The sequence below is a fragment of the Heterocephalus glaber genome, unplaced genomic scaffold (assembly GCF_053883595.1).
Source record: "Heterocephalus glaber isolate CG9 unplaced genomic scaffold, H.glaber_assembly_v1.0 deba00001538, whole genome shotgun sequence".
Lineage (NCBI taxonomy): Eukaryota > Metazoa > Chordata > Mammalia > Rodentia > Bathyergidae > Heterocephalus > Heterocephalus glaber.
Genome location: NW_028258333.1, coordinates 20,927,449 through 20,953,768, shown reverse-complemented (window position 1 = coordinate 20,953,768; position 26,320 = coordinate 20,927,449). Strand labels below are relative to the sequence as shown.

The 26,320-nt window shown below is 38.8% G+C and overlaps 1 protein-coding gene across 3 annotated transcripts; it reads left to right on the top strand.

The window, feature by feature from the left end:
• Positions 1-1,049: 1,049 nt before the first annotated feature.
• C1qtnf3 (C1q and TNF related 3) lies at positions 1,050-25,711 on the top strand. 3 transcript variants are annotated; one of them, XM_087189272.1, is made up of 6 exons: positions 1,050-1,501; positions 6,555-6,666; positions 9,776-9,930; positions 11,326-11,455; positions 13,601-13,700; positions 14,880-19,754. In XM_087189272.1, exons 1-6 carry the CDS (start codon positions 1,199-1,201, stop codon positions 14,911-14,913), a joined length of 834 nt encoding a protein of 277 aa, XP_087045398.1. In that variant the 5' UTR covers positions 1,050-1,198; the 3' UTR covers positions 14,914-19,754. The 3 variants fall into 3 exon arrangements, with proteins under 3 accessions (XP_087045398.1, XP_004848707.1, XP_004848708.1); XM_004848650.3 differs by lacking the exon at positions 14,880-19,754 and adding an exon at positions 23,221-25,711 and having other exon boundaries at positions 1,068-1,501; XM_004848651.3 differs by lacking the exon at positions 14,880-19,754 and adding an exon at positions 23,221-25,711 and having other exon boundaries at positions 1,076-1,282.
• Positions 25,712-26,320: the final 609 nt, after the last annotated feature.

Genomic DNA, 26,320 nt, shown 5'->3' with positions numbered 1-26,320 from the left:
TCTCCAGCTGCTCTGTCTCTTGTGAGCACCCCTGGCTTCTACAAGCCTTGGCTTCCTTCTAGTGCCACCCTTGTCTATCTCGTATCAGACACTTGGCCCTCATCCTTTTTAAGGTCCCAGGGTCTCTGCAGTGCTTCTGGAAGAGGGCCAATAGCTTTTTGTTCAGTGAGTGAATGAGTAATAGTGATATGAAGTGATATGTAAATAGAATCAATTTTCAAAGACAATGCTGTATAAATTCTCTGAAGTTTTTATTGCAAAGAGATGAGGAAGGTCCATTTGTTCTTTGGCAGAATTAATAAAAGTAGAGAAACTAAAATAAAAGAAATAATAATTCTCTAGGTCCTGACATGTTTGAAATAGTGTGTTTGGGTTGACATTTTCTGTTCTTTTAATTTTAGTCAAGAATATATCAGGAGGAAGAAAAGTCAGTGACAGTTTTCAGCAGAAAACAAGGGGTTATATATCTAACTGGCAAGAAGGATTTGATTAAATTTGAATTAATTTGACCTTTACAAACTCAAAGGAAAAGAAAATAAAACTCAGAATGGGGAAATCCCTCAACTAAACCCAGGAAGTCTGCACCTGAATTTATCTCAGTCTTGGTCAATAATTTGCCTTCTTCTACTGGTATCTGGAAATTGTTTTCAGTGGGTAAAATTGGGAGTGCTATCTGTGCATCTAGAGAGCAAGAACTCTCTGGATTGACCCAAATGGGTTCCTGCTGTCATTTCAGATGGAATTGATGTAGTTAAGCATGAATTTCCTGGCAAGCACAAGGGTTGGATTTTCCAAAAGGCATTTTAGACCACGAATGCACAGCCTTTCCATGTCTAATCATGAAAGCAAAACTCTGGACACATGCTGTCTGTTTCTAGCTGGTTGTGTATGTTTTCTTCACACTCCAACAAAAATGTGCCAAAGTGTGACCTTTATGAACCCCACCAACTTGGAGCTGTGCACACAAATCTGTCTTGCCTGAAGTGTGGGAAAGTGATGAATGGGGGCTGTTCTGCCTGGAGAGGAGGGCTGCTGTCACTCTGGCGTGCCTGCAGGCTTATTTATTGCACACCAAAGTATAAAACCACCCAGCCCAGCTGCAGTTCTCATCTGCAGCTCTGGCATTTACCCGAGGAGACCACAACGCCTGGAGCCCCCGTCATCGTCCCAAGGAGGCTCTGTGGCTCTGTTGAAAATCATGCTTGGGAGGCAGATCATCTGTTGGCACCTGTTGGCTTTGTTTTTTCTCCCCTTTTGCCTGTGTCAAGATGAATACATGGAGGTGAGCGGAAGAGCTAATAAAGTGGTGGCGAGAATAGTGCAGAGCCACCAGCAGACTGGCCGTAGCGGCTCCAGGAGGGAAAAAGTGAGAGAGCGGAGCCTTTCTAAAACGGGGACTGTGGATAATAACACTTCTACAGACCTAAAAACTCTGAGACCAGATGAGCTACCGCACCCAGAGGTGGATGATCTAGCCCAGATCACCCCGTTCTGGGGCCAGGTACTCTGAATTCTCTTCTAAGGATTTCTATGAAAGCTGAATGACTGTTGTTGTTGTTGTTGTTGTTGTTGTTATTGTTGTTGTTTGGGCTAAGATTCTTATAATCAGTACTTGACAGCAGTTTGCTTAAGTTGTGTGTGGGTTGCTCCGGCTTAGCAAGGTGACTGCCAGTCTCTTCCAAAGATGTGCTGGGATAGAGTGGCCATAGCATTGCCTCATTAGAAAGGGAAGCTGGGCAGCCAACTTCTTGTTGTTCTGGGTTCTGATTTCTTTCTTGCTCTGTTGGTGCAGAAAAGAATGCTGATTCGTGCAGACAGACATAACACTACAGATAGTCATTTGCTGATCCTAAAAAGGACTGTGTTCATCCTTCTCAGCAGGGAAAAGCTGTCCTTTGAATTTGCCAAAATCGGTCAAAGGCTTTTGCTTTGATGTGTGAGTTTACTCTAACTCACACCAGTCTTATTTATTTGATTTATAATATTCCAGGTTGCTAAACCTCTATGTGCAGCCTTTTAAAAAGAATTAAAGAGTTTAACCCAAAAAAGATTGCATGAGTAAAATTCAAATTATGTACTATCACTTGATACCTGATGATCATAGAGGGGCTGTTTCTCCAGGGATATGTTCAGCATCTAAGGAAATTTTTTGAACTCTTTTGAGGGTGGTATGGGAATGAGTTGAGATGTCACTGTAGCAAATTGCAAATTGGTGGAGCTCAATTTAATTTAAAACACTAAAAATAGGAATAACAGATTTTGACTTACATCCTAAGCTTGTAGTATGCTGACATTGGATGGGCACAAAGTTACTTTTAATCATATGATCTTTGTACCAATAGCTTTTACTACAAGAGCTAATGGCTTTTATGGATTAAATGGGCCCAGTAATTATTCATATGGCTGAAATCTAAACCCCTGTAGGCACAGATTGAGATGTTTGGGTTTATTATCTGGTTATATACTCAAACCACATCAAACACAGACTTGGGTGTAGATCTGGGACTAATCTGGGATTTCTAACTGGACCAGACAGGGCAGTTTTCCAAATCTTTCTATGGGGTTGTGCCAAGGGGAAGTTGTTTTTTTAAGGAGTCACAAGGGAAATGATAATGTTTAAATACAATGCCTCATTCAGAGATCATCCTTTCATCTAACAGTCTTTTGGCCAAGGAATGATTAATGCTAATTTGTGTTTTCCTTAGTGGTCAAAGCATTTTAACTTTTGACCAAGTCATGATCTGGGCTTTTCATTCCAATAGAAGGTGTCCTTCCTGGGCATGACAATGTAAGCCCCCAGAGGCAGAAGAAGGTAGTCACAGGGTATCATCAATCGTTATTTCCTGGCCACCAACACTCAGCAAGAAGTCCAAATTGTATTTGTACCTCACCTTCTGGTCCTGGGTTCCTGAAACAAACCCTCTAAGGAAATTTAGAGCCACTGATATTATGGAAGTTTTCTATTCAGCTCTTTTACCAATGGATATAGGCAAAATGAATTTAGGATTACAATATGTTCTCTATTTTTTCGCTACTTCTCCCTCCCTCTTCTTTCATCTTAATTCTCCTTTTTCTTCATCCATCACTCTCTCAAGAATTACTTGGGCTTTTACACTGAAGCAAGCTTTAGGATGGGGATCAAGAATATAAACACACCCAAGCTTTTATCTCCAAGCCCTCCTAAAGTACTTTAGTTGGGATATTTTGTTAATTTAGTTAAGTTTGATTAAATACTATGTGATAAGCATGGTCAGCACATACACAAAAGGCAGTTGGGAAATAAAGTAGTGTTGGTTCTTGAGTTGGATCTTAAAAGATGAGACAGAAGGGCCAGGGATTTAGCTCAGTGGTTCCTGTGCCTGCCTCAAAAGCACAAGGTCCTGAGTTTGATCCCCGGTACTCAAAAAAAAAAAAAAAAAAAAAAGATGAGAAAGAAAGAAAAGCTATTCATGGCAGAGATTAAAAAAAAAAAGATTATGCCCTAGCAAAGAGATTTGAGAGAGCCTGTGATGAGGTAAGTATATCTGGAGCTCCTGAGTTATAGGAGAAAGACATTAAAGGATTTGAGTGCAAGGCTGGGAAGGATTCTTCTAGCTGGTAAAGGAGCTTAGATTTTGTTATCAAAAGTTTGTTTTTTTCATGACAGGTTGATGAGGTAATCATATTTTTAAAACAACAGGTGGGTATAGAATTCATGGTGGACCAGTATAGACAGGGGTTTGGGGTGGGCACACTTATATTCTCTTTTCCTGCCATGTTCTTCTCCATAGCCTCTTTGTCATTTTTATTTCTCAGTCTCCTATCCCCTTCCTGGGAATTCATTTACCCTCTTCCCATTTCCCTTCTCTTTGTTTCTCTTTCCTCTTCTTCAGATTGAAGAAGAAACTATGGGCTTTCTTTCTCATTAATAGTAGTACTCACTTCTGCAGAACTCCTCTAGGCTCCCATCTGCAAAATGGATGGGCTTTGTCCTAGAGACAACCCTTTCCTCCCATGCCACTCATTTGCATGACTTCAGTGTACAAATTCTACCTGATTTTGGAAAAGGGATGATAAATTTAAAAAGTTAATAAATAGCAATATCACATATGAACTTTGTCCCTTATGAAGGAGAAAACTTCTGAATCAACTCATCCTGTCCAACTTCTTCCAAATCCATCAAAAGCCTAACCAGCATTGTTCCATTTGACTGAACTTTGAAAGATAAGGCTAGAGGGAAGAGCATGTAATAAAGGTCATAGAAGGGTTCTCAGGAGGTGCCCAATTATCAGTAATTGGAAGTCTCGCACTGCACTGAACTGATGGAAGCTTTGTGTTTCTGAAGTGTTCCAAAGTAGGTTGCTCATGCACCACTAGTCCTAGCTACCTCTGGCACTGAGCAACCCCATCTTCTGGTACCTAGACACTGGACACTTAAAAAAAAGCTTTCTAAATTATTGTTTGAGATTTTGGAAAAACTTCAAGTGCCCTTGTTTGCAATACAACTAGGAAGAAAACTCATGACTGCCTCACTCACTCCTCTAGCTTAGTAGACAAGAACATTGATGTCTAGGAAGAGTGATTTTTCTAAGGTCATGCAGAACTGAGATGGGAATTGTGATTGTAGTCCAGTGGTGGTTTTTCTGAATTTTTAAGTATCTCAGTATTTTCATTCTATTCTCACATAAATAGTTCCACTTCAGGAGTTTCCCTCTTTCCCTTCTCTCTGATTCCAAATCTATCATTGGCAGAACTCTGAGGTTTAAATGCTGCATTTCACATTCACAAAACCCTACCACAAAATTCAGAACACATACTTCTCAGATTGCATCTTTGTTGGAAAGGCGAGGTGATGCCATGATGTCTTTACTTTCCAAGTGTTCCCAAATCCCTGTCTTAGGCCAGTTTCTGTAGTTGATTTTTCCTCCCTGTACCAATTTGACAAAAGGTTTTCTTAGACTCTCTACCTGTCCTGGGTTTGGTCTAGTAGAATGAAGACAAGACTAAGAATTAGCTTCAAATTGTAGCTTCTGATCCTGCACCTCTTGGGTTCTGAGTGTTGGTAGAATGCTTGGTCCACAGGCTACCCTGAGCTTTTCTCTAAAGAGCTTTGTGGAAAACTTAAGTGAAAAGAGAGCACAAAGACTAAGCCCCCTTTTTGCTCAAACAAACAAATAAATGTAAATTCTAAATGTACTGCAATATGCAATTTTCACCCAGCTTCCTACTTGGATTCCTAGTAATGAAGAAAATGGGACTTTTATATTTTTCCCTGACTCCTTCTCTCCTTCCCTCTTTCCTGTCTCTTTTTCTCTCCTTTCTCCCTCCCTCGTTCCCTTCCATTTTAAAATTAATTCCATAGCAACAACATGCTGTTTTCAGAAGACTGTTGAATTATAATTGTCTAGGCAAGTTTCCACAAGTATTTTGCATGACATAATTAAAAGACAAGTTGCCAAGTTAGGTGAGAATCCACATCCTACAAGCAACTCTAACTCTCTTTCCCATAAGCTTTCTCTAAATCTCTAGTTCCTTCACAGTAAGTCATATTTTAGAAATATATCAGTACAAGTAAGCATTTTACTTTGTGTCATATTTGAGCATAATGAATTTGAATTTAGTGTACATTAAATATTGGTTCAAACAGCAGTATAATCACGTCAAATTTTGAAGTAGAATATGTGAAGCATTAGATCTTATTAAATACTTATAAAAAGTTATTTGTTTCAAGATATAAATACTTAATAAAAATGTACTGGACACATAGTTTATGATAATGCTTTATATTCTTTACAATTGCTAAGAGAGTAAATTTTCAGTGTACACACCACAGGAAAAAGTATGTGAGGTAATGAATATGTCAATTTGCTCAATTTAGCCATTGTATACACAAGAACACACACACACACATATATATAGCAAAACAATATGTTGTATATGATAATTACATATAATTTCTATTTTTCAATTAAATACATAAATGAATGTGTTGGTTTAAAGACTATTTTATTTCTAATTTACTAAGGCAATTTAAGTGCACTGTGGTTATTTGCAATGGTAGATTACAATTCAGAGTTTCTAAGAATTCTTAATCCAACTCATAAATCAGTATCAGAAACATAATGTTTAATAGCTTGTTTGAAGTAGTTGGTTTTGTAATTTGAGGATCATCTGTCTACTCATTTTTGCTATGTCAGAGGGTACGGGGTACTGCAAAAGAGGAAAGTCTTCAAGTCCAATTCTGAAGGAGTTTCTGGCTTTTCTGTCCTGGGTAGCAGCAGAAAAGTACTGCCTGGAAGTACTGCCTCCTCTTTTCACAGTCCCATTCCCATACAGTCCAAAAGTGCACATTTCTCTGTCACTTTCTGTTGTCTTCCCTTAAATCATCCAGTCATTTTATGTATTCCTTGAGTCCTAAGCCTTCAGTACTCCCACCCCAGACCCATACTGTCTTTTCTGATGTAGTTGTCAATTGACTGAAGTTAAACTTACTTAAAGGTCCAGGCCAGAGGAAAATTAAAAATTCCTTATGGCTCACAAGTGCCTTTCCCTTAAATTTCTCTATCTTTTTAAAGTCCCCACAAACTGGAGGACTGCCTCCAGATTGCAGCAAGTGTTGTCATGGAGACTACAGCTTCCGAGGCTATCAAGGACCCCCTGGACCTCCAGGCCCTCCAGGCATTCCAGGTAAGGAAGACAGAGATGTAAAAATATACCACCAGTGTAGCTGCAGACATTGCTGGTGGGAATGTAAACTAGTACAAACACTATAGAAATCAGTAGGGAGAATCTTCAAAAAACTGAAATTACATTTGACCCAACTATTTTCCTACTAGGTATCTTTCTGAAAGACTTAAAGACTTCATATTACAGTGATATATGCATATTCATGCCTATAGCAGCACAATTCATAATAACTAAGTCTTGGAAATGTCTTATATGTACATCAACAGATTGGATAAAGAAAATGTGGTATTTATATATAATGGAGTATGACTGTGCCATAAAGAGGGATAAATGTGAGTCATTTGTAGAAAAACGGATGTTCCTTGAGACCATAATGTTAAGTGAAATTAATTAGACACACAAGCTTTCATATTGCATAGTTTCTCTTATATGCAAAACTCAAAATATAAATAAAGAGCAAATTAAATGATAGATAATAGAAATTAAGGATATATATCTTTTTCCAGTGAGAAGGGATCAAGAGAGGGAGCAAAGAGGGAAGTAGGAGAGGGGAAGGGAATGAAAAAAAGAGTTGAGATGCATTATGTGCACATACCAACTCCCCACATGGAATGTAATCATTACATATTGCAAACATGTACTAATAAAAACTAAAAAAAAAAGGAATAAAAGAAAATCCTGAAATAAGAGCCAAGGGCAACCCTACATAGTTTGGGAACACTAAAGGGTATGCATGGAAATCTCAAAAGAAAGAGAGTTGGGTGGGAGAGTTGAGTTTATTAGGTCAGTTCAGGTGGAACACTAAACACTATAGTGTTTGTTCTCTACTCAAAGAATCCAAAAGGTTCCAAGCACCATGAGGTACCTGACTCATAGGTTGGGAGGATCTTTGCCAATATCTAGAATCGAACTACTAACTCTTTCCTGGACCTGCTCTTAGTGCCACTGCTGCAGTCAGCTTTCTGCTACCATAGCAAGTACCTGAGATTGTCAGCTTACAGAGAGAAAAGGCTTGTTTTGTCTTACAGTTTTGGAGGCTTCAGTCCATGATTGAATGGCCTCATTGCATTTGAGCCTGTCATGGGGGCAATACATCATGGTGAGTAGCAAAGCTGTTCACCTCATGGTGGCCTGGAAGTGAAAAAGCAGAAGAGAAAGATACCTCGCTTCAGGGGTTTGCCTCCAGTGACCTATGACCTCCTACTAGACCCCAACTCATAAAGTTTCTCCCACCTCCCCACAGCACCATATTTGCTGTGGGGACACTTATCTAAACCATAGCAGCCAGTATTTCTGCCACAGGGTGCTTTATGCAGTACACGATATCTAACTTTCAGGAGATTTATGAAGTAGAGGCAGGCAGAGAGGAAAGCTTACTGGGCTGGGTTATAGTCATCTTCATGGTGTCATTTACTGAGCGGCACATCTTTCTATGTGTTTCTAAGTCAAGCTAAGCCCTTCACCCCTAGTCTCAGTGGTCTCTCAGCTTATTTTCATGCCTCACTTGGGCTCATGGAAATATTTCTGAGCTCCAACACCACAGAAAGGCACAGGAAATACTCAGAGCTACATTGGCTCTCTCTAGACTTACAGTGTAGACATCTATACCATACTTCTCCAGTCTCAGGCTTAGGGGCCTTTTGGGAAATGGCTAATGCACTGGGTTGGCTGAAGAAAGGGTGTACCTAATCGTCTTTACCCCATGACTCCCAAAACTATCAGGGTTTGCTGCACTTTTTCCTTGTCATTCCCAAAAGGTAGGACTCCTCTCAATGTTTGGCTAAAGTCTATTTGATCTTCATTGATTTATTCCCACTGAAGTTAATATTTATCAAAAATAGTTCAACTTTTTATACTTTTGAATTTCTTCTCATGTGAACCAAATTCCTAATGAAAAATTCCTTTGTTAGATTAAAACCATGATTACTGACATAGGACCTATGTCATTGTCCATCAAGGGCAGCCACCCACAGGAGCATTAGCTAGGGAATATTCAAATTCTTCCAGGCCTAACCTCCTCTGAGGTTATGGAACAGAATGCCTTGGTTAAATATTCCCCATCAGGAATTGACTTTCTAACCACATTGACCTGTAAAAAAAGTTCATCCATCTGGAATGATGGCAAACCTGATGCGATGCCTGAGAAGCAGTACATAAAATAAAAAGTAAAAGGGTCTGGGATTTAGCTCAGTGGCACCATGCCTGTATTTTAAGCACAAAGCCCTGAGTTCGATCCTCAGTACCAAAAAAATTTAAAAAAGAAGAAATGACACTAGTTTGTGCTCATTTCGGCATTACATATACTAAAAAGCAAGACTAATTCACCAAATGTAAAAATAAGGAAGAAGTACAGAACTCATTTTTTTGTAGGAAAGTGAGGCATTGAAACTGTTATCAAAATCTTCCTTTCAAAATTAGTGACTTTTTAATCAATGAATTTAGTTTACCACAGTTATTAAAGTGATACATACATACATAGAAAACTTCAGAAGGACAGAAAAATACATATAGAGTGACAAAAAAAAAATCACTCATTTCATCCATTTAGGGAAAAAACCTAAATATTTTCATGTAATTTATTCTAGTCTTTTTTCTGTAGATATTATATATACATAGTTTAAAAAAATATACTATAGCATCTCCATTTATAACATTTTGATGTTAAAATATCATGGCTATCACTATATCATTACTATATTTCTTCAGTATTATTTTCATTTACTATTCTATGCCATTTAATAATTTAAATTGTTTAGTATTCATGGATATTTTCGTGCTTTCTAATCTTTGTTACTTTAAATGATAATGCAATGATCAGTCTTTCACACAATTTTTCAAACAAGCCTTGCTTTATAGAACAACAGGCTTTGAGGCCTTAGGATATCTAAGCTACTTCCAGAGCCCAGTTTAAAACAATAACAACAACAACAACAACAACAAAAACAGCCTGTTTGATGATGCCCCTTGGGTATATTTGTGATAATTTGAAATGAACCTCTTTTACAATTTATTTGGGATATTTTTAAAGGAAGAGGTTGTGTTGGTCTAAAAACTGATGATAAGTAAATGGGACTGGGTTTTCACATGTAATGATGTCTGGTTATTTAAGGAAACCATGGAAACAATGGAAATAATGGAGCCACTGGCCATGAAGGGGCCAAAGGTGAGAAAGGAGACAAAGGTGACCTGGGTCCTCGAGGGGAGCGGGGGCAGCATGGCCCCAAAGGAGAGAAGGGCTACCCAGGGATTCCACCAGAACTGCAGGTAAATTGCCCTGTACACATCCATAGGTCACCTCTCAACCTGCCGGACTAGTAGGAATTAGGAGTCAGAAGGTTTAAATTCTTCTTCAAGTTTCATCAATCTTGAATAAATCTGAGGCCTAATTTGTTGTTTTGGTACTGGGGATCAAACTTGGGACCTTGAGCTTGTGAAGCAGGCAGCAGAACCACTGAGCTAAATCCCTGGCCCTTAATTTGTTTATCTTAATCAAAGGATGTTTGCATAAGACTTATCCTGTATCAACAGAGAGTTTTAAAATGATTTTTAGGGAGGAGAAATTTATAGACCGAAATCCAACTCTACATTAAGTGCAAATATTCCACAAGGTGACCTTAAATATAAACTCATCTCTTGTTTTTCTGATGAGAAGAGAAGTTAAACTAGAAAGGTTTTGGCCAACTTCAATATATAAACTTTTAGACATATAAATGCAATGGCTAAATATCTTATTTTATTTATTGATATGGCTACATTTATACATTTAAATCACATACACAGATATTAACCTATATTGTTTTCTATCAACTCAGATTTTTATAGCTCAATTTTCATTTATTACTTTATTCCACAAATGGTAATATTTCCTATATATCTCTTTGTGTAAATAAGTACCACTCTATATTTGAAAATATATATATAAAATTAATACATACTCATGTGAAAATTATAGTTGTAATGAAGAAAGACAAAAATACTGATGAAAATTCTACAGAGCCCCACTGATAATAATTTTGTGGATATTCTTGCAGATATTTTCTTCAATTTGTCCATACAATAACCCCACCTACACAGACACACATAACAAAATCTGGTACCAAGTCATAGTGATTCTGTGTGACCTACTTTTTAATTAACAAATGTATTAAAGACATTTTACCATTGTATATGTGTTTGTTTGTACATATACATTTAGATCAAATAATTTCCATGTGTATTAAAAGAGTTTGCTCTGTGAAAAATTAAAATTTCTATAAGATTTGTCTTTAGGAAAATTAAATGCAGCATTAGAAAAATTAAAAAGGTTGCTCCACTGCAGGGTTTCTCAGATGCCTTAATATGCTAATATGCATTTAATAGCTACAATCCAAGTATTTTATTCAAATTTCCCCAGTATTATTTGACAACAGAATTTTAATATTTCTAAAAGTGTTCTGAAGACCAATGTTATTTGAAACATATGTTCAGAACTGTTGATATACATTGATATTCAATTGGCTACATCACATAAAAAGTTAGAAAATATTAGAAATTACTGTAATTTATTTCCTTCTCTCTCCATGTTTAAGTTATTTCCAATTATGCCATTACAAATAATGTCACAAAGACTATTACTTTAAGATAAATTGGTTATTAATTGAGCATCAACTTCTTCCTTAGATTGCATTTATGGCTTCTCTGGCAACTCATTTCAGCAATCAGAACAGCGGGATTATTTTCAGCAGTGTTGAGACCAACATTGGAAACTTTTTTGATGTCATGACTGGCAGATTTGGGGCCCCTGTATCAGGTAAGATGCACAATTAAATTCATGATTGAATCAACCTGGAAATCAAAGAGAAGGCGATCAGGGATCATTAGGCTCTCACAGTTTATTTTCCACTTTGACAGTGATAACATGGAGAAGGCTGATTTTTACAATTACAGCAGCACAAAAGACCTGGAAATCATAATGCAAACACGTTGGCCCCCATTTCATTATCTTCCCTTGCCCAGGAAAGCCACGGGAAAGTGCAATATGTATTTAGCTCTCTATTTCCACTTCGAGGGATTTAATTTATTCTCCATCTGGTTTCTTAGTCTGCTCTTTTAAAAATGTTTTTGACATTTATTTTTAATAGTTCTCATCATTTTTTTGGGGAAAACATACACTTCCCTGTCATTTTTTGTTTTGGTACCAGGGATTGAACTCGGGACCTTGCGCTTGCGAGGCAGGAGGTGGAACCACTGAGCTAAATCCCCGGCCCTTTCCCTGTCGTTTTGATTCTAATTTTATCTTGTTAAGGCATGGAAAATTGTCTTGTGTATATGCATGTGTGTGTGTGTATGTGTGATATGAAATCTTATAAAATGTAAAAAACTCAACACATATAAATTAGATTCTTTACATCCTTTTATATCTGACTTTTCCTCTGTAGGCCAATCTCTAGGTATATAAATGGGCACAACTAACTTTTATATCATTTCCTAGCACATTTAATATGCATTTCTGGCATTAAACAAAATGTAAACATACTTCTATTTGGTTCAATTTGATGGTCCAACATGGTTTCTGTCAGGTAGGCCGAAGACCAAGACCAGACCAGGCCACAACAAGCCTTTATTAGGGGAACAGATCTGCCGGGCTGTCTCTGAACAAAGGAGAGACAAAAGCAATATGGCCGAGGCAGGGGGAGTCTTTTATAGAGACTGGGGTGGGGTTTGTAGGGGCTGAGGTGGGGTTGAGTGAGGTAGTGACTAGGGAATGGAGGAGCCGGTGATGTCACTAGGTGGTAGGAGGTGAGCAAGTATTAGGTTACTCTCTAGGCAGGAACAGGGGCATGCTGGGAAGAAGGATTTATTCTTTGGTGGGAGCAAACATCTTGGCATGATGTCACACAGGGGAAGGGGCAAGGCACCATAGGAAGAGGGCAGCTACTATACATAATAGCTGCTGAGGTAGTGGGAGACCTATCAGTTTCTATCTCACTTGATTATACCTTTGCAAAAGACATAGGCTGTGAGTGCTTTTTTCCTTTTCCTTTTTTATATGTTTGTGGGTTTTTCTCTTGCAAGGTCATTAGTTTTAAACTGTAATATGGAAACCAAAAAGGTTTGATGATTTATATTCATTCAACTTTCCAAAATGCACTTCCAAATCCAAAATCATTTGTAATTGGGAAAATTTTCCTTTCAGCTTCTCTGTCTGCTGTTGGACTGATATTCAATAAAAGTATTTTTGTGCTGGAATTCAGAGGATATTAAGTCATGTTAATTGTTTTACATTAAGAGCCTTAAGCTGTTCTAAGAAAACACACATCTTTTAAAATTTTAGTCTTTTCAAAAAATAAGTAAAAGTAGCAGACTTTTAGTAACAAGATTGTGTTTCTTTGTTGAAGTTGAATCTTTCTAGTTATTATGTAAAGTTCACAGACTTACTGTGAACAACATGAGAAATTACTGGAACTATTTGTTTTGAATTATGAAATATTTATTGTGCAAGCCAGTTTTCTTTATCTTCAACTAACATTTGGCAAGTATAGTTATGCATTAGGCCACAGAACACCATGTGCTTATTTATAGGACTCTGTGTTTTGTCATTGTGAGTCCCATGGTAGAGGCTAATATTAGTCAACTGATGTTTACAAATGGGATGGAATTTGCCCCAAATCCTGTTTCAGGGATCAAGTAAATAAAAATGCAGTTAACACAAGGTAGACTCTTTCCCTTAAGACTTTTAAAAATCTTATTAGGGATACAAATCGAGAAACTCTCAAAATTTTAAAGCACCTTGAAGGTGAGCAAATAAAGGGACACTTTCACATATAAAGACCAAAAGAAACCACATAGTACACACAATATCAACAAAAGAAATATGACGTCTTTGTTATCTTCCGATCCTCAGTGCACAATATGTTAATATAAACATGGACAAATCCCTACCTGCCTTTTTCAGGTGTGTATTTCTTCACCTTCAGCATGATGAAGCATGAAGATGTGGAGGAAGTACATGTGTACCTTATGCACAATGGAAATACAGTTTTCAGCATGTACAGGTGGGTGGTCTTTTCTGTCATATATTGCCATAATTTGTAGAAAGAAAATCCAATGACAGGGAAAGATGTAGGAATCAACAAAGCATACACCAATAATGTGAATAATGTGTGTGGCTCAAAATAAATCGGATGAAATTGCACAACAGCATGTTGATGAGAGGCCTTGAGATTATTGCTAGCACCACTCCCAAAATCAATCATTTGGATTCTTTTCTTAACTCATTAGTTTTTCCTTCTCTCCCTCCCATTTTTTCTGCTTTCTCCACTCCTCTCCCTTTTGCATGAGGCTTAGCATTGGCGGTAGTCTTCTCTCCCATCACCTGCTTGGGCACATGAAGAAGTTTGGGAGTCCCTTTCTTCCCTGCTTCTGGTCCCTGGCCTGTGCTGCTGCTCTGATACTTATCCTACCAGCCTGGTCCTTGGGCTCCCTGGGAAAAATTATTTATAAAGCAATATTGCACTTTGTTCTGATGGTAGCCTAGGATGTGGCAGAGAAGCAGAGAGCTAACATCTTTCCCATAATTAAATGAGCTATTGTTATCAGATAGTCTCCTTCTAGAAATAGTTGGCCAAATAAATGTTACTGGGTTTTAGGGTGCTTGTGTCTTGGTTTCCAGGTTCTTTTCCCTTCAAACAAAGAATTGGATGAGACAAGCAAAAATGGTGCAAAAGTTTATTTGAAAAAGTAAAGGTGAAGTGAAGGGAGAAACTGGCTCTGCAGAGCAAACTAGAGCCAAGTAAGAGAGGAAAAATAAAAAGTAAAAGCCAAAATAAAAGTATAACCTGGGGAACATAGGGCTGACTACAGTGAAGAAAGCCATGACAGTGGGCTTTTGATGGTCTGTGTCCTTTTATTTCTTCAACGCATTGCAGAACCTGCAAGAAGTCCATATACAGGGCCTTGGGAATTATTTGGTGCATGTGTCATGGAATCAGGTCACACTTACTCCTCCAAACAAATCTGCCATGTCCTGCTGTCCTGCCTCACTTTGAACTATGAAGAACTCTGTGGCTGTTTGTTACATTTTCCCCTGTTATTTCTATACTTGATCTTAGCCAAAAGGCCAAGAAGTGATTTTCCCTGTTATTTCTGATGACTTGTGATCATTGTATTAAATGCAGTGGGTTCAGGTCTAGGGACCCCCAAACTCACCCTATCCAGGCTTGTTTCTCTTTCAGGAGGAGGAAGAGGAGTCAGAGAAGACCACTGTAAAGCAAAAACTTTATTGCAAGAAGCGGTACAAAGCAACTCCAGGGGAGGAATGGGGCCACTCAGAGCTGAGTCACCACCAAATCTGGGGCAGTGGTCCTGTTTTATTGGGTAGGGACCCTGTCTTCACACCCTGTGAGGGTTGACACTAGATTGATTGGATATTGGACTTATGGTAGAGGTTTGATTCTGTAGGCTAACACAGGAATTTGGGCAGGCACAGCAACCTGCACCAGGAGGGACAGTGTTGTTTGCACACAGCCAGGTGTCAAAACCACAGACTGCCAGCCCATTTTAACCACCCACAAGCAGCTCTCAGAACTACAGGCTGTCAGCTCTGCTGTTTGCTGAGATGCAGGGGCTGTTTCCTTTCTACTTCTTAAAGGGGCCCAGTTCCCTAACCTAACCCTATATAAGGGTCCTGACTGTCCCTACAATTGTTTTCTTCTGGAGCCTGGCCTGAAAGGGAAGTTATATTTGAGATGCGAGAAGCAGAAAAAGATGAGTTACTGTAGGTGAAACTACTTCAAGAAATCAGAATATAATGGCTCAAGCGTGCTAGAATTATATTTTTCTTGACCAATACAGGGCAAGGGCCCAGGTTGGGGAAGCAAGATGGTGGCAGGAAGGTTAGAGGAAGACATTGTGCAAAGGTCAGGAGAAGGGTTTTCCTCCTGGATTTTGAGAGACTCAGCTGATGAAATCAACTCTGCCATCAATAAAACTGACTTATAAATTCTTACTGATTATCATCACTGCTGCAGTCAGAAGAAGTAAAGTATAATAACCTTCTAGTATTTTTTATGCATCAGATATTGTGTTCAGGGAACTCAATCACATTATTCCTAACTCCACCTAACCAATGGAAAGGCAAAAAGGAAATGTCCTGAAGCTCCTTATAGAGGAGTGGATTCCAGAAAACAGCTATCCTTCTCTGACTCTCTGGACTCCAAATATCTGTTGAGCTCTTCTTCTTACATTTAGAATACATATCACCCCATCTCTACTCCCATTGGAGATGCCTAAGCCACTGCTCATATACCAAGCTCAAAACTTAGATTCAGAAATCAACAGTCCTTTTCTTCAAATTAGTCTCTCTGTTGTTTCTCTTTGTCCTGGATTCTGTTCTCTGGGTGGGTCTTCTTTTGTCTGTTTTTATCCATGGCCCTATCTTTGTTGGTTTTTTTTTTTTTTGGTACGGGGATCCAACTTGGGTCCTTGCGCTTGTGCAGCAGGTGGCGAAAACACTGAGCTAAATCTCCGGCCCTCCGTGGCCCTACCCTAAAGGTGAGTAGTCTTTCTCATGGCTCTTTCATAGCCCACTTTCTCCTGTTGTGAATTTGAAAGCTAGGTCAAAAATTCTAAATCATTTTTAGTCCATGTTGGGTCTTTGGTAATAACATGCCATTTCCTTAGAAACCTAGGAGGCTTTTGCTCTGATTGCTACCAGTGACATTTGTAAATCAATCACACTCAATGTCTTTTTTTTCCCCTGTCTGGGACTGGGAATTGAACCAAGGACATTTGCACTGAGACACCCTCCACCTTATCTTGAGACAGGGTCTTTTTAAGTCACTAAATTGCTCAGACTAGGCTTGAACTTGGATCCTCCTACCTCAGCCTCTTAAGAGTTCTGGGATAACAGCCATGTGCTACTATGCTGGGCTCCAAGGTACTTTTCTTGACAGGCATTTTTTAGGCTATTCATTTGCTAACTTGTCTTTCCCCCTTACTCTCAATGTAGAGCTAGTTACCCTGAGACCTTTTAAAACAATAGATTTGAGTAGAAAGGCAACTTTTTCAACCTTGTTAGTCCCCAACCATGTAGAGTCCATTTACTTCTAATTTATTTTTGTTTGAACCCTGTCAGTTCTTATTTGGAGTCATCTTCTGTAGAAACATTTAAAGTCCTTTGTCTAGTCATTTCCCTTACTTATGGAGCATGCATTGTCTTTCTTCTTGTTATTACATATTTTGCCATAGCATAGTGATATAGGGGGAAGAGATGTAACTCCCAAACCTACTAGATATCCAAAAGGCAAGTTTGAATTCTCTAAAATCAAAGAATGGGGCTGGGATTTTAGCTCAGTGGTTCCGGCACCTGCCTTGCAAGCACAAGCACCCGAGTTCAATCCCCGGTACCAAAAAAAAAAAAAAAAAAAAAAGAATGCACAACAATATTGGCTGGGGATTTAGCTGAGTGGTTCCGCCGCCTGCCTTGATAAAATCAAAGAATGAATTCTAGGAACAACAGAGGTTAAGAGTAGGAAAACTTTATTGGGAGAAAGAAAGCTTGTGCCTAAGACTGAAGGGGGACCAGAAAGTGGGTTGCCCGCTCACCCCACTTTTCAAAGATGTTTTATACAGCAAAACCATGTGGTGAGGTGGGTACAAAGTGGGACAAAGCTATAAGACCCAATGGAAATTTACAAGCTGGGCATGAGGTGGGACAAAACCATGACCAACCAATAAGATTACAAGTACAGTCACCTAGGTAATATTGATTAAATGGGGATCAAATGGGAAGACAAATCACATACAAGGAATTTCCCATTTAGAATATCAATCACTGGTATCTATCTCTAGGGGAAGTAATACTTCTTTTCCTTTTTATAATGCTAACCAGTGAACTTGCCTCAATTGTTCTCCAAGTTAGCTCCTTGCTGTGTTGTCTCCTGGAGGGCTGGTCCAATCTAACTGCACAGAAGATATCTAACTGGGCAGGGGATTTAGCTCAGTGGTTTTGCTGCCTGCTGCACAAGCCCAAGGACCCAAGTTTGCAAGGAACCCAGTTTGATAGCCGGTACCAAAAAAAAAAGAGAGAGAGATTGAATTAACATACCTATCTGCAATATTCCCCCCTCTGAAGAAGTATCCCTAATTGCTGTGAGGGGGCAAAGGGCAAAGACCATTCTGGCTACTTCCAGCTGAAGAGGGTGGTAGTTGTCATCAGCAGTTACAGCTACTCTACAAAAGGGTCTATCTAAAGGCCCTCGATAGGTGCCAGGCATTGTCATTTTGGTAGCTGTATAGCTTTGAGTCTGGAGGAGACAAAAGCCAAAGAAACAGTTAAGAATATATGGGCTAAATAATAAGGTCAGCAGAACTGATATGAATATAGTCAACAAGGGTTTCCACTGGGAGGAGCTAGTAATAGACTCCCACAGAGGATAAGGAGAAGGTCCAGGGGACTTCAGAATCCCAACATAGAAGTCCTATTACATAGTTTAGGAGTTATAAACTGTTTACAAGGTCAATATGGTGGATCCCAGTAAAAGAAGTCTAGAACATTTGTCATTCGTTCCATTTGTATGACTTCTTGGAGTTTGGCAGCCTCTAGGCAAGAATAAACAAAACTTTTAAGAAATTAGAGCATGTATAATCTAAGCATGAGCACATTAGAATGGAAGGGCAGGTTGGGAAGAAAGTCACACTTAGAAATTAAAATAGATTGTAACCTGCTGGCTCTTACATTCTTTCATTGATAAAGTTTATGTATAAGTCCGATACTTTGTTATACATCTCTCTACTTTTAGCTGTAAGAAGAGACAACTTGAAGAACAAATCTTGCTTAAGAAATTTAAAACTCTGGCTGAGCTCTCATAGATTTTACCATAGTTTTTTTCTTAATGATCCATAACTGTGGTCATCTACTGGTATAGCTAGAAACTGCCAGAAGGGGTCAGTGACTGGAACACCTTTTTAGATCTAGCTTTATTACTATGGCATTATTTTATACCTCTTTTGGTTATTCTTTTCTTCTGGGTGTTTAAGACCAAGTTAAAGTGAGACCTGTGTCAATCAGTACAAACCTCTTGCTATCTATCAAAGTCAGCTAAGTCTCCTCAGGCATTACTTTGTAACCATGCATAGAGTCTCTCAGCTCTTCTGTCAGTGTCAGCTGATGGGATAGGTCATGGCCCTGCTTGACCATGTTGCTTTAAGTGAAAGTATGGGAGACTTTCCCTTCTTTGTGACCCTCCTTTGGCACATGGTACATTTGTCCTCTCGTGCCCAGCAATCTCCCTGCTCAGGAGGTTGAGTGACTTACCAAAGATGTAGGGTCCTGTAGGAAAGCTTCCTTCATGTCCTGGATTCTCTGTTGACCTTGAGGGGCCAGGGCCACAATATTGGCTGTCCTCTTAGCCTAGTTACCTTTCTAGTTTTGGTCTCCAAACTTTAGGTGTTGAACACCCAGAAGAGATGAGTGACATAAGTATTTCAGTAGGAGCAGTGAACTTAACTATTATAATAGTCAAGATGTCAAGCACTTTTGAAGTATAAAGCAGTTAGAGGGCTGTTATTTTACCAACCATGGTTGGTAAAATGTTAACAGATAACATTTATATATTGTATTGAAAAACTTAAGATCAAGAGCCAGAGGTAGTATTTTAACATGACAATCATGATGATATCTTCTTTGTAACACCTACATGTCTATCTTAGTTTGGAATAGTCTTTCAGTCAAATACCTTCATCTGATCACAAGACATTAAATGACAAAGAAAATTCTTATTTGCCATCTAAAGAGAGCATACATATTGGTCTATAAATGTATCTTAGGAGTTCATAATGTCTAGCCTCTAATTTTAGTGTGACATTGTTTCAAATGTTTGGTGACTGAGCATCCCTAAGTGTGGTGACACATATAACATATATCACATCAGTTTTTAAGATAACTATTATTTGACTGGTTTTCTCATGCTGGCTTGACATGTACCTCTTATCAAAAGTAGCTGAAGTGCAAGAGAAAGGCAGATACTTGAGTCAAAAAAGATCATTACCATAACCAATATCTTAGAAGACCTGTAAACTCAGAAGGCATGAATGATATTTAGTACCCCATGAAATAACAATGAGTATCAGTTACATGAAACCATTTGTCCCTTAATTTTGTTTTGAACCAAAAAAATTTTAAATAAAACTTTGTTTTCCCACAGCAAACTTAGACCATGGCCAATGTATACCTATCTCAATGATATATTTAGCAATGTATTTCCCACAAGGCTATGGAAATTGGGGTCCCCTTTGTGAGCAAAGGCTGGAATAATTTTTCCAGGCAGCTGCTCCTTTATTTACCAAGGGGAGTCCTTTCCAGGAGTTTTCCTAAGCCCAAGAGTCTTTATTTAATTATCTTAACAAATTTTTAGATGACCTATGAGAGTCAGATCATAACAACACATTATTTGTGAACAATGAAAGATTCCTGAGTTACTATATATAGATAGCAATATGTACTGTATTTGTAATACCAGTTGACATTATTTGGATCATCTGGCAACCTGGGGGAACAATGTCTTTAATTACATTTATCTATAAGCCAACTTGAGTTACAGGCAAACATATTAAAAAATCCAAAATGCCAAAAGAAAAAAGCTCAAATGTAACAGCTGTACATGTTGTAACTGTCAGGTAAAAGGATGAAGACCAAGACCAGACCAGGCAACAAGCCTTTATTAGGGGAATAGATCTGCCTGGCTGTCTCTGAACAAAGGAGAGACAAAAGCAACATGGCCAGGGCAGGGAGTCTTTTATAGAGACTGGGGTGGGGTTTGTAGGGGCTGAGGTGGGGTTGAATGAGGTAGTGCACAAGCCTGTGACAACACTAGGTGTAGGAGGTGAGCGAGTATTAGGTTACTCTCTAGAGGGGAACAGGGGCATGCTGGGAAGAAGGGTTTGTTCTTTGGTGGGAGAAACTATCTTGGCATGATGTCACACAGGGGAAGGGGCAAGGCACCATAGGAAGAGGGCAGCTACTATACATAACAGCTGCTGAGGTAGTGGGAGACCCATCATTACAGGCTTTTGTTTTATGACAGTTGGGCAAAGGTTTCTTCTTCTGGAGCTGCTTCCTGCTGACAAGGGGTGAAGATCGGGGCTAGACCTGGATCTGATGAGGCCCGTGGCAAGTGGTCCCTCTTCCTTTTGTCATACTGGCTGGTACCCTGCCATGATGAACTCTGTGACTGTCTGGTTGATGAATGCTTTCATTTGTTCCTGCAAGAAATTTTGAAAACAGTGAACCAGGCACGGTCCAAAGCAGAGAATTAAACAGATAATACTGAGGAGTCCCAAGAGCAGTAATAGCCACGGGAGCCATGAGCTCCAGGAACCAAATGTACACCACCATCAATTAGTACCTTGTGGGGCATATCTATCTGGCCCATTGAGTATTAAGTCTTTTTCATTTGATGTGTAATTTTTTAAATTATTATTTACATAGGTTTTACAGAGACAGCTGGATGTTTAGGGGCTCATTTGTCATAGAAGGAAGAGACTGTTATAGAAGTAAGAGATCACAGCTCATGATCTAAAGGGTTCATGTGCCATGATTTGTTTTGTACATTTGTCTAGAGGTCTGTCTTATTAGTAATAGAGAAAGCAGTCCAAACCTATAGCTCATCTCTTAATGGAGGCTTAAGAAAGGGCTCTGATGACATCATTTCAGATCACTCTGAGACAGAGGCTATCTGATCATCACTGACAGAGTTTCCCTTTCACCTTATTGAGGAGTCCAGATAAGGACAAGATGTGGAGATTTTCTGCTGATTACCTCCACAGGCTGTCGGGAGCTAGTTTCTTCTGAGGGGCCTTTGGGCATCTGCCAGACAGTGCCCCAGCCATAACCCCTCAGTTGTCACCTCAGTTTCTGCTAGTTCCAGGCAATCAGAGATCTGTCTCCAAAAGGAGCCCAATTGCCTATCTGGTCAACATTCCACCTGCCACTGGCATCAGTGTGAGTGGGGATTCACCAGAGAGCAACTGGAGAAACCTGTCCTTTGCTTTGAGAGTGGCAGCTGCCCTAAAGGCAATTACTAGCTGGCAGAGTAACCACTATTTGGCATTCTATAAGGGACAGATAAAAGCCTGAACTGTCTTTATCTGAGATGATTTTATAAGAGACCATTTTACAACATTTTAAAGCCACTAAGTCCAATGGAACATATACAAAACAAGAATAAAACATAATTTTAACAAGAGACAATGCATAAGAAAGACAAACTTCTGAAACAAAAGCCAAAACAAAGGCCAGAATTTATGAAACAAAAACCAGAATCTATGAAACAAATATTGAGAGCCTATGAAATGAAAAGTTACATTCTATGAAGCAAAAAGACCAAAGTTAGAACCTATGGAACAAAAGCAAATTCTTATCTCTGACCAGCAATCTCAGTGGAAGACTCCAAAGTGATATAGGGGGAAGAGATGTAACTCCCAAACCTACTAGATATCCAAAAAGTGAGTTTGTGTTCTCTAAAATCAAAGAATGAATTCTAGGAACAACAGAGGTTAAGAGTAGGAAAACTTTATGGGGAGAAAGAAAGCTTGTGCCTACGAGAGACAGAAGGAGGACCAGAAAGTGGGTTGCCAGCCCACCCCACTTTTCAAAGGTGTTTTACACAGCAAAGCCATGTGGTGAGGTGGGTACAAAGTGGGACAAAACTATAAGACCCAATGGAAATTTACAAGCTGGGCATGAGGTGGGACAAAACCATGATCAACCAATAAGATTACAAGTACAGTCACCTAGGTAATATTGATTAAATGGGGATCAAATGGGAAGAAAAATCATACAAGGAATTTCCCATTTAGAATATCAATTGCTGGTATCTATCTCTAGGGGAAGTAGTACTTCTTTTCCTTTTTATGCTAACCAGTGAACTTGCCTCAATTGTTCTCCAAGTTAGCTTCTTGCTGTGTTGTCTCCTGGAGGGCTGGTCCCATCTAACTGCACAAAAGATATCTACAGTAATAGCATAGATCTTCAGCTCTCCAGCTCACAAATTTGTTTCCCCACTGCTTTCTGCCTGACTGTGAGTCTCTGCAACATAGTTTAATTTGGTTTGTGGCAGCTCATCCTCCTTTAGTAACAAATTCCAGATTATTTAGGGAAAACTAAACTGCTATAACAAAGTCTTGATACAATGGCTCACACACAGAACTTTCTTTCTGGTCAAATATTCCAGAGTGGAGAATCTAGGGTGGGTGTTCTAGATTAGGGGAGGTGGTCTCCTCTGTGTAGTAGTCTTTAATTAAGCACTCAGATTTTTACATATGGCTTCCAAGGTAATTCTAGTCATTGCCATTAATGTTCCTGACAGTTATGAGGAAGAAAGTGCAAGGAGGAGAGTTTGTGAATTTTATTGGCCAGCTCTAGAAGTGGCATTTGTAATTTCTGCACACATGCCATTTTAGAGAACCTGTCATAGGACTATACCTCAACACATGAGAAAGGAAGGGTAGATTTTGGTGGCAAGCTAGCTGTGTACTGTAAAGACTAAGTAGCTTTGTGCCTCTTTTTCTTTCCAGCTATGAAACAAAGGGAAAATCAGATACATCCAGCAACCATGCAGTGCTGAAGCTTGCCAAAGGGGATGAAGTTTGGCTAAGAATGGGCAATGGTGCTCTTCACGGGGACCACCAGCGCTTCTCTACTTTTGCAGGCTTCCTGCTCTTTGAAACTAAGTAAACTGATGAATACAACAGCTCCACTTCAGAGAAGACTTGTAGCTGAGTTGGTATTGTTAGTATCTAAGAAACTTACCATCTTGAGGGCTCTACAATATGTATCTACAAAAACAATTATTAGTTACACTGCTATCATGCTACAAGTCCACTAATAATGTTGGATTACTCAGGGGCTCAGATAAATAAATTACAATGTTGTCTTCCCAGATGGCCTTGACAAATATACTTAGTACCTCTGTCACTCTTCCCTAGGTAGCTAAAATAGAATTGTTCTTTGATGCAGGTTAGAATTAATTGCTTCCATCACAGGAATCATTGCAGGACTGTTGGTGTTATTTGTAACTTTAGCTTTCAGGAGCCCCTGAAATTTTGAGTTCATTATTCTTTATAATATTGTAGAGAATAGGACACAGGGATCATGTTGGGGCAGGGGCAAGAATATGGGTGCTAGGCACTAGAATCATATGTACAGTCTGGACTGGGAAATAACAATTTGATCAAGTGGGTCAATATTCACAAAATATAGTTAATTTTTTAAAAAAGCAAGTCCAGATAGCTTTTATATGGTAAAAGTATTTATAATGCCTACAAATAATTGGCTTTTTTTTTTTTTTTTGGTACTGGGGATGGAACTTGGGTTCTTGTGCTTGCCCAGCAAGTGGCAAAACCACTGAGCTAAATCCCCAGCTTGGCTCCTTCTTTTTGTAAAGGTGTTCCTGTAATTAACTCTTGACTTGTAATGGTTTGCACTTTTAGAAACAAATTTTTCTCAATATATAAAATTGGGCTTATCAGATCTGGCTTATTAAATTGATTTTTTTTTATTTTTTTATAATACACTCTTTGAATTACAGTACCTTTTTGTTGACCCTGAGTTGCGCAATCCAGTTAAGGCAAGCTTAGCTCAATATAAGACAGATAGTAGCACATTCTTTTCTATTAATTTGGAAATTACCCCCAATATATTTGTTTTATATATACTATGTCATATTGAAGGGACTGTGTACAGTGTCAAAACTAATGCATATAAAATGTATGGACAATCCATTTGAGAGACACACAAGAAAATATCTTTACATTTCATTCAATAAAAAATGATATTGTTGCAGGATTCTTGCACCCAGAGTTGGGACACCAAGGCTCTTTCCAGGAAGTAGCTTTACTTGTACCAGCATGGGCCCAGTGGCTTTGGATCTGTATCCAAATGCTGAACACCCAGCATTGGGGGCAGGGGTCATGCCCTTTACATATATCTGAGATCTTTGTCTACCTTATATGGTAACACATAAACAAACCACAGCAGGATTAGGTACACTGTATGTTACAGAGCCAAGCTAGCACTGCACACGTGTACATAGGAACTAATTGTGCCTGGTTAACTTCCTGTACTCTAAGAAGGTCTACATTCTTTGAAGGCCCACATTCCTCAAGGGGGAGGTTCTGCCACATTCTTTAGGGAGGGATCCTGCCACAGTATGACTTCCTAGATTACCATATTTAAGTAATGTTCATAGAGCAGTTTTTTTTTCAAGAGAGCAGTTTTGATATACCAGGTGTTTTAGGACATATCATTTGGCTTTTGCCTAACTTGCACATCAAAATCTATCTTCAAAGGATAAAATCTGCCACTAAAATAATTACAAAACGTGCCATAAGTGCTGAAGATGGGATCCACAGATAGTACTAAAGTTTGTTTCAAAAAAAGAATCATTGGAATATATATTTACTCTATTGAATTATATTTAAAATGCACTGAGATGTCTACTGAAAGAAATATTATGTAATGATTTACCTTTGAAGCAATGAGCCCTTATTTCATTTTCTGTTAGAACTTGAATTTCCACATAGGCATTTAAACTATAGATTTCCCTGTATTAATCAACCTATAGCTAGAGGCTAAAGATTTAGTAGGGCTCCCTTATTAGCTAATTCAGTACTCTTAATGCTCAGTTCAGCCTTTGATCCTTTACTTTTGATGCAGAAATGTGTTTAAACCCTTCCTGAATCCATGTGTAATGCTCCATTAAAGTGAATGGATATTAGCTACCATGTGCTCAATAAGTAATATTTTGTGATTTTTGGATATATTCCTTTCCTCCAGGGCTGTGGGTCATGAGATTGAGGTTTTCTATGTCAAATGTCTTCATATCTCACAGAAATGCATTGCCAATAGGTATTTGAATGTTGCATGTTGACCAAAGAGATTTAATATCTGAAGAGTGTATACTACCTAATAAATGCCTAGAGGAAGATTTTGGCCTGGCTTTACATAAAATTGTAGCAAGAATGCATTGAATATGTATACAAAATAAAGATACCTTTGTTAAATGTATCCCTCTTTAATGTTCTTAATAATGTTTAATAGTCATATAATTGTAAGTAGTATGGTTTAAACATAGCACAGTGTTTTCACGCAGACCATGTGAACAGCCATGCAAATCAGTGATGTGAGCACTGAGCAGGGTCACCTGTTTCTATCAGGTAAAAGGGCTGAAAACCAAGACCAGACCAGGCCACAACAAGCTTTTATTAGGGGAACAGATCTGCCAGGCTGACTCTGAACAAAAGAGAGACAAAAGCAATATGGTCAGGACAGCAAGTGCCTTTTATAGGGGCTTGCATGTGCTGAGGTGGGGTTGAGTGAGGTAGTGGCTAGGGACTGGAGGAGCCTGTGATGTCACTAGTTGCCAGGAGGAGAGCAAGTGTCAGGTTACACTTTTGGTGGGAGTAGGGGCATGTTGGAAAGGAGGTAGCTATTATATACAGCAGCCACCCTAAATTGGAGGGAAATCTATCAGTTTCCCCAGTTTTCATTTTAGTAGAGACACCAACAATATGGTTCCAGGCAGATGGAAAGCTTCTTAGGCTTGCAAATAAGTCCTAATATGAAAAAAGTGATTCACAAGAGAGAATGAAGAAGGCCAAGGTAATTCTCAATGTT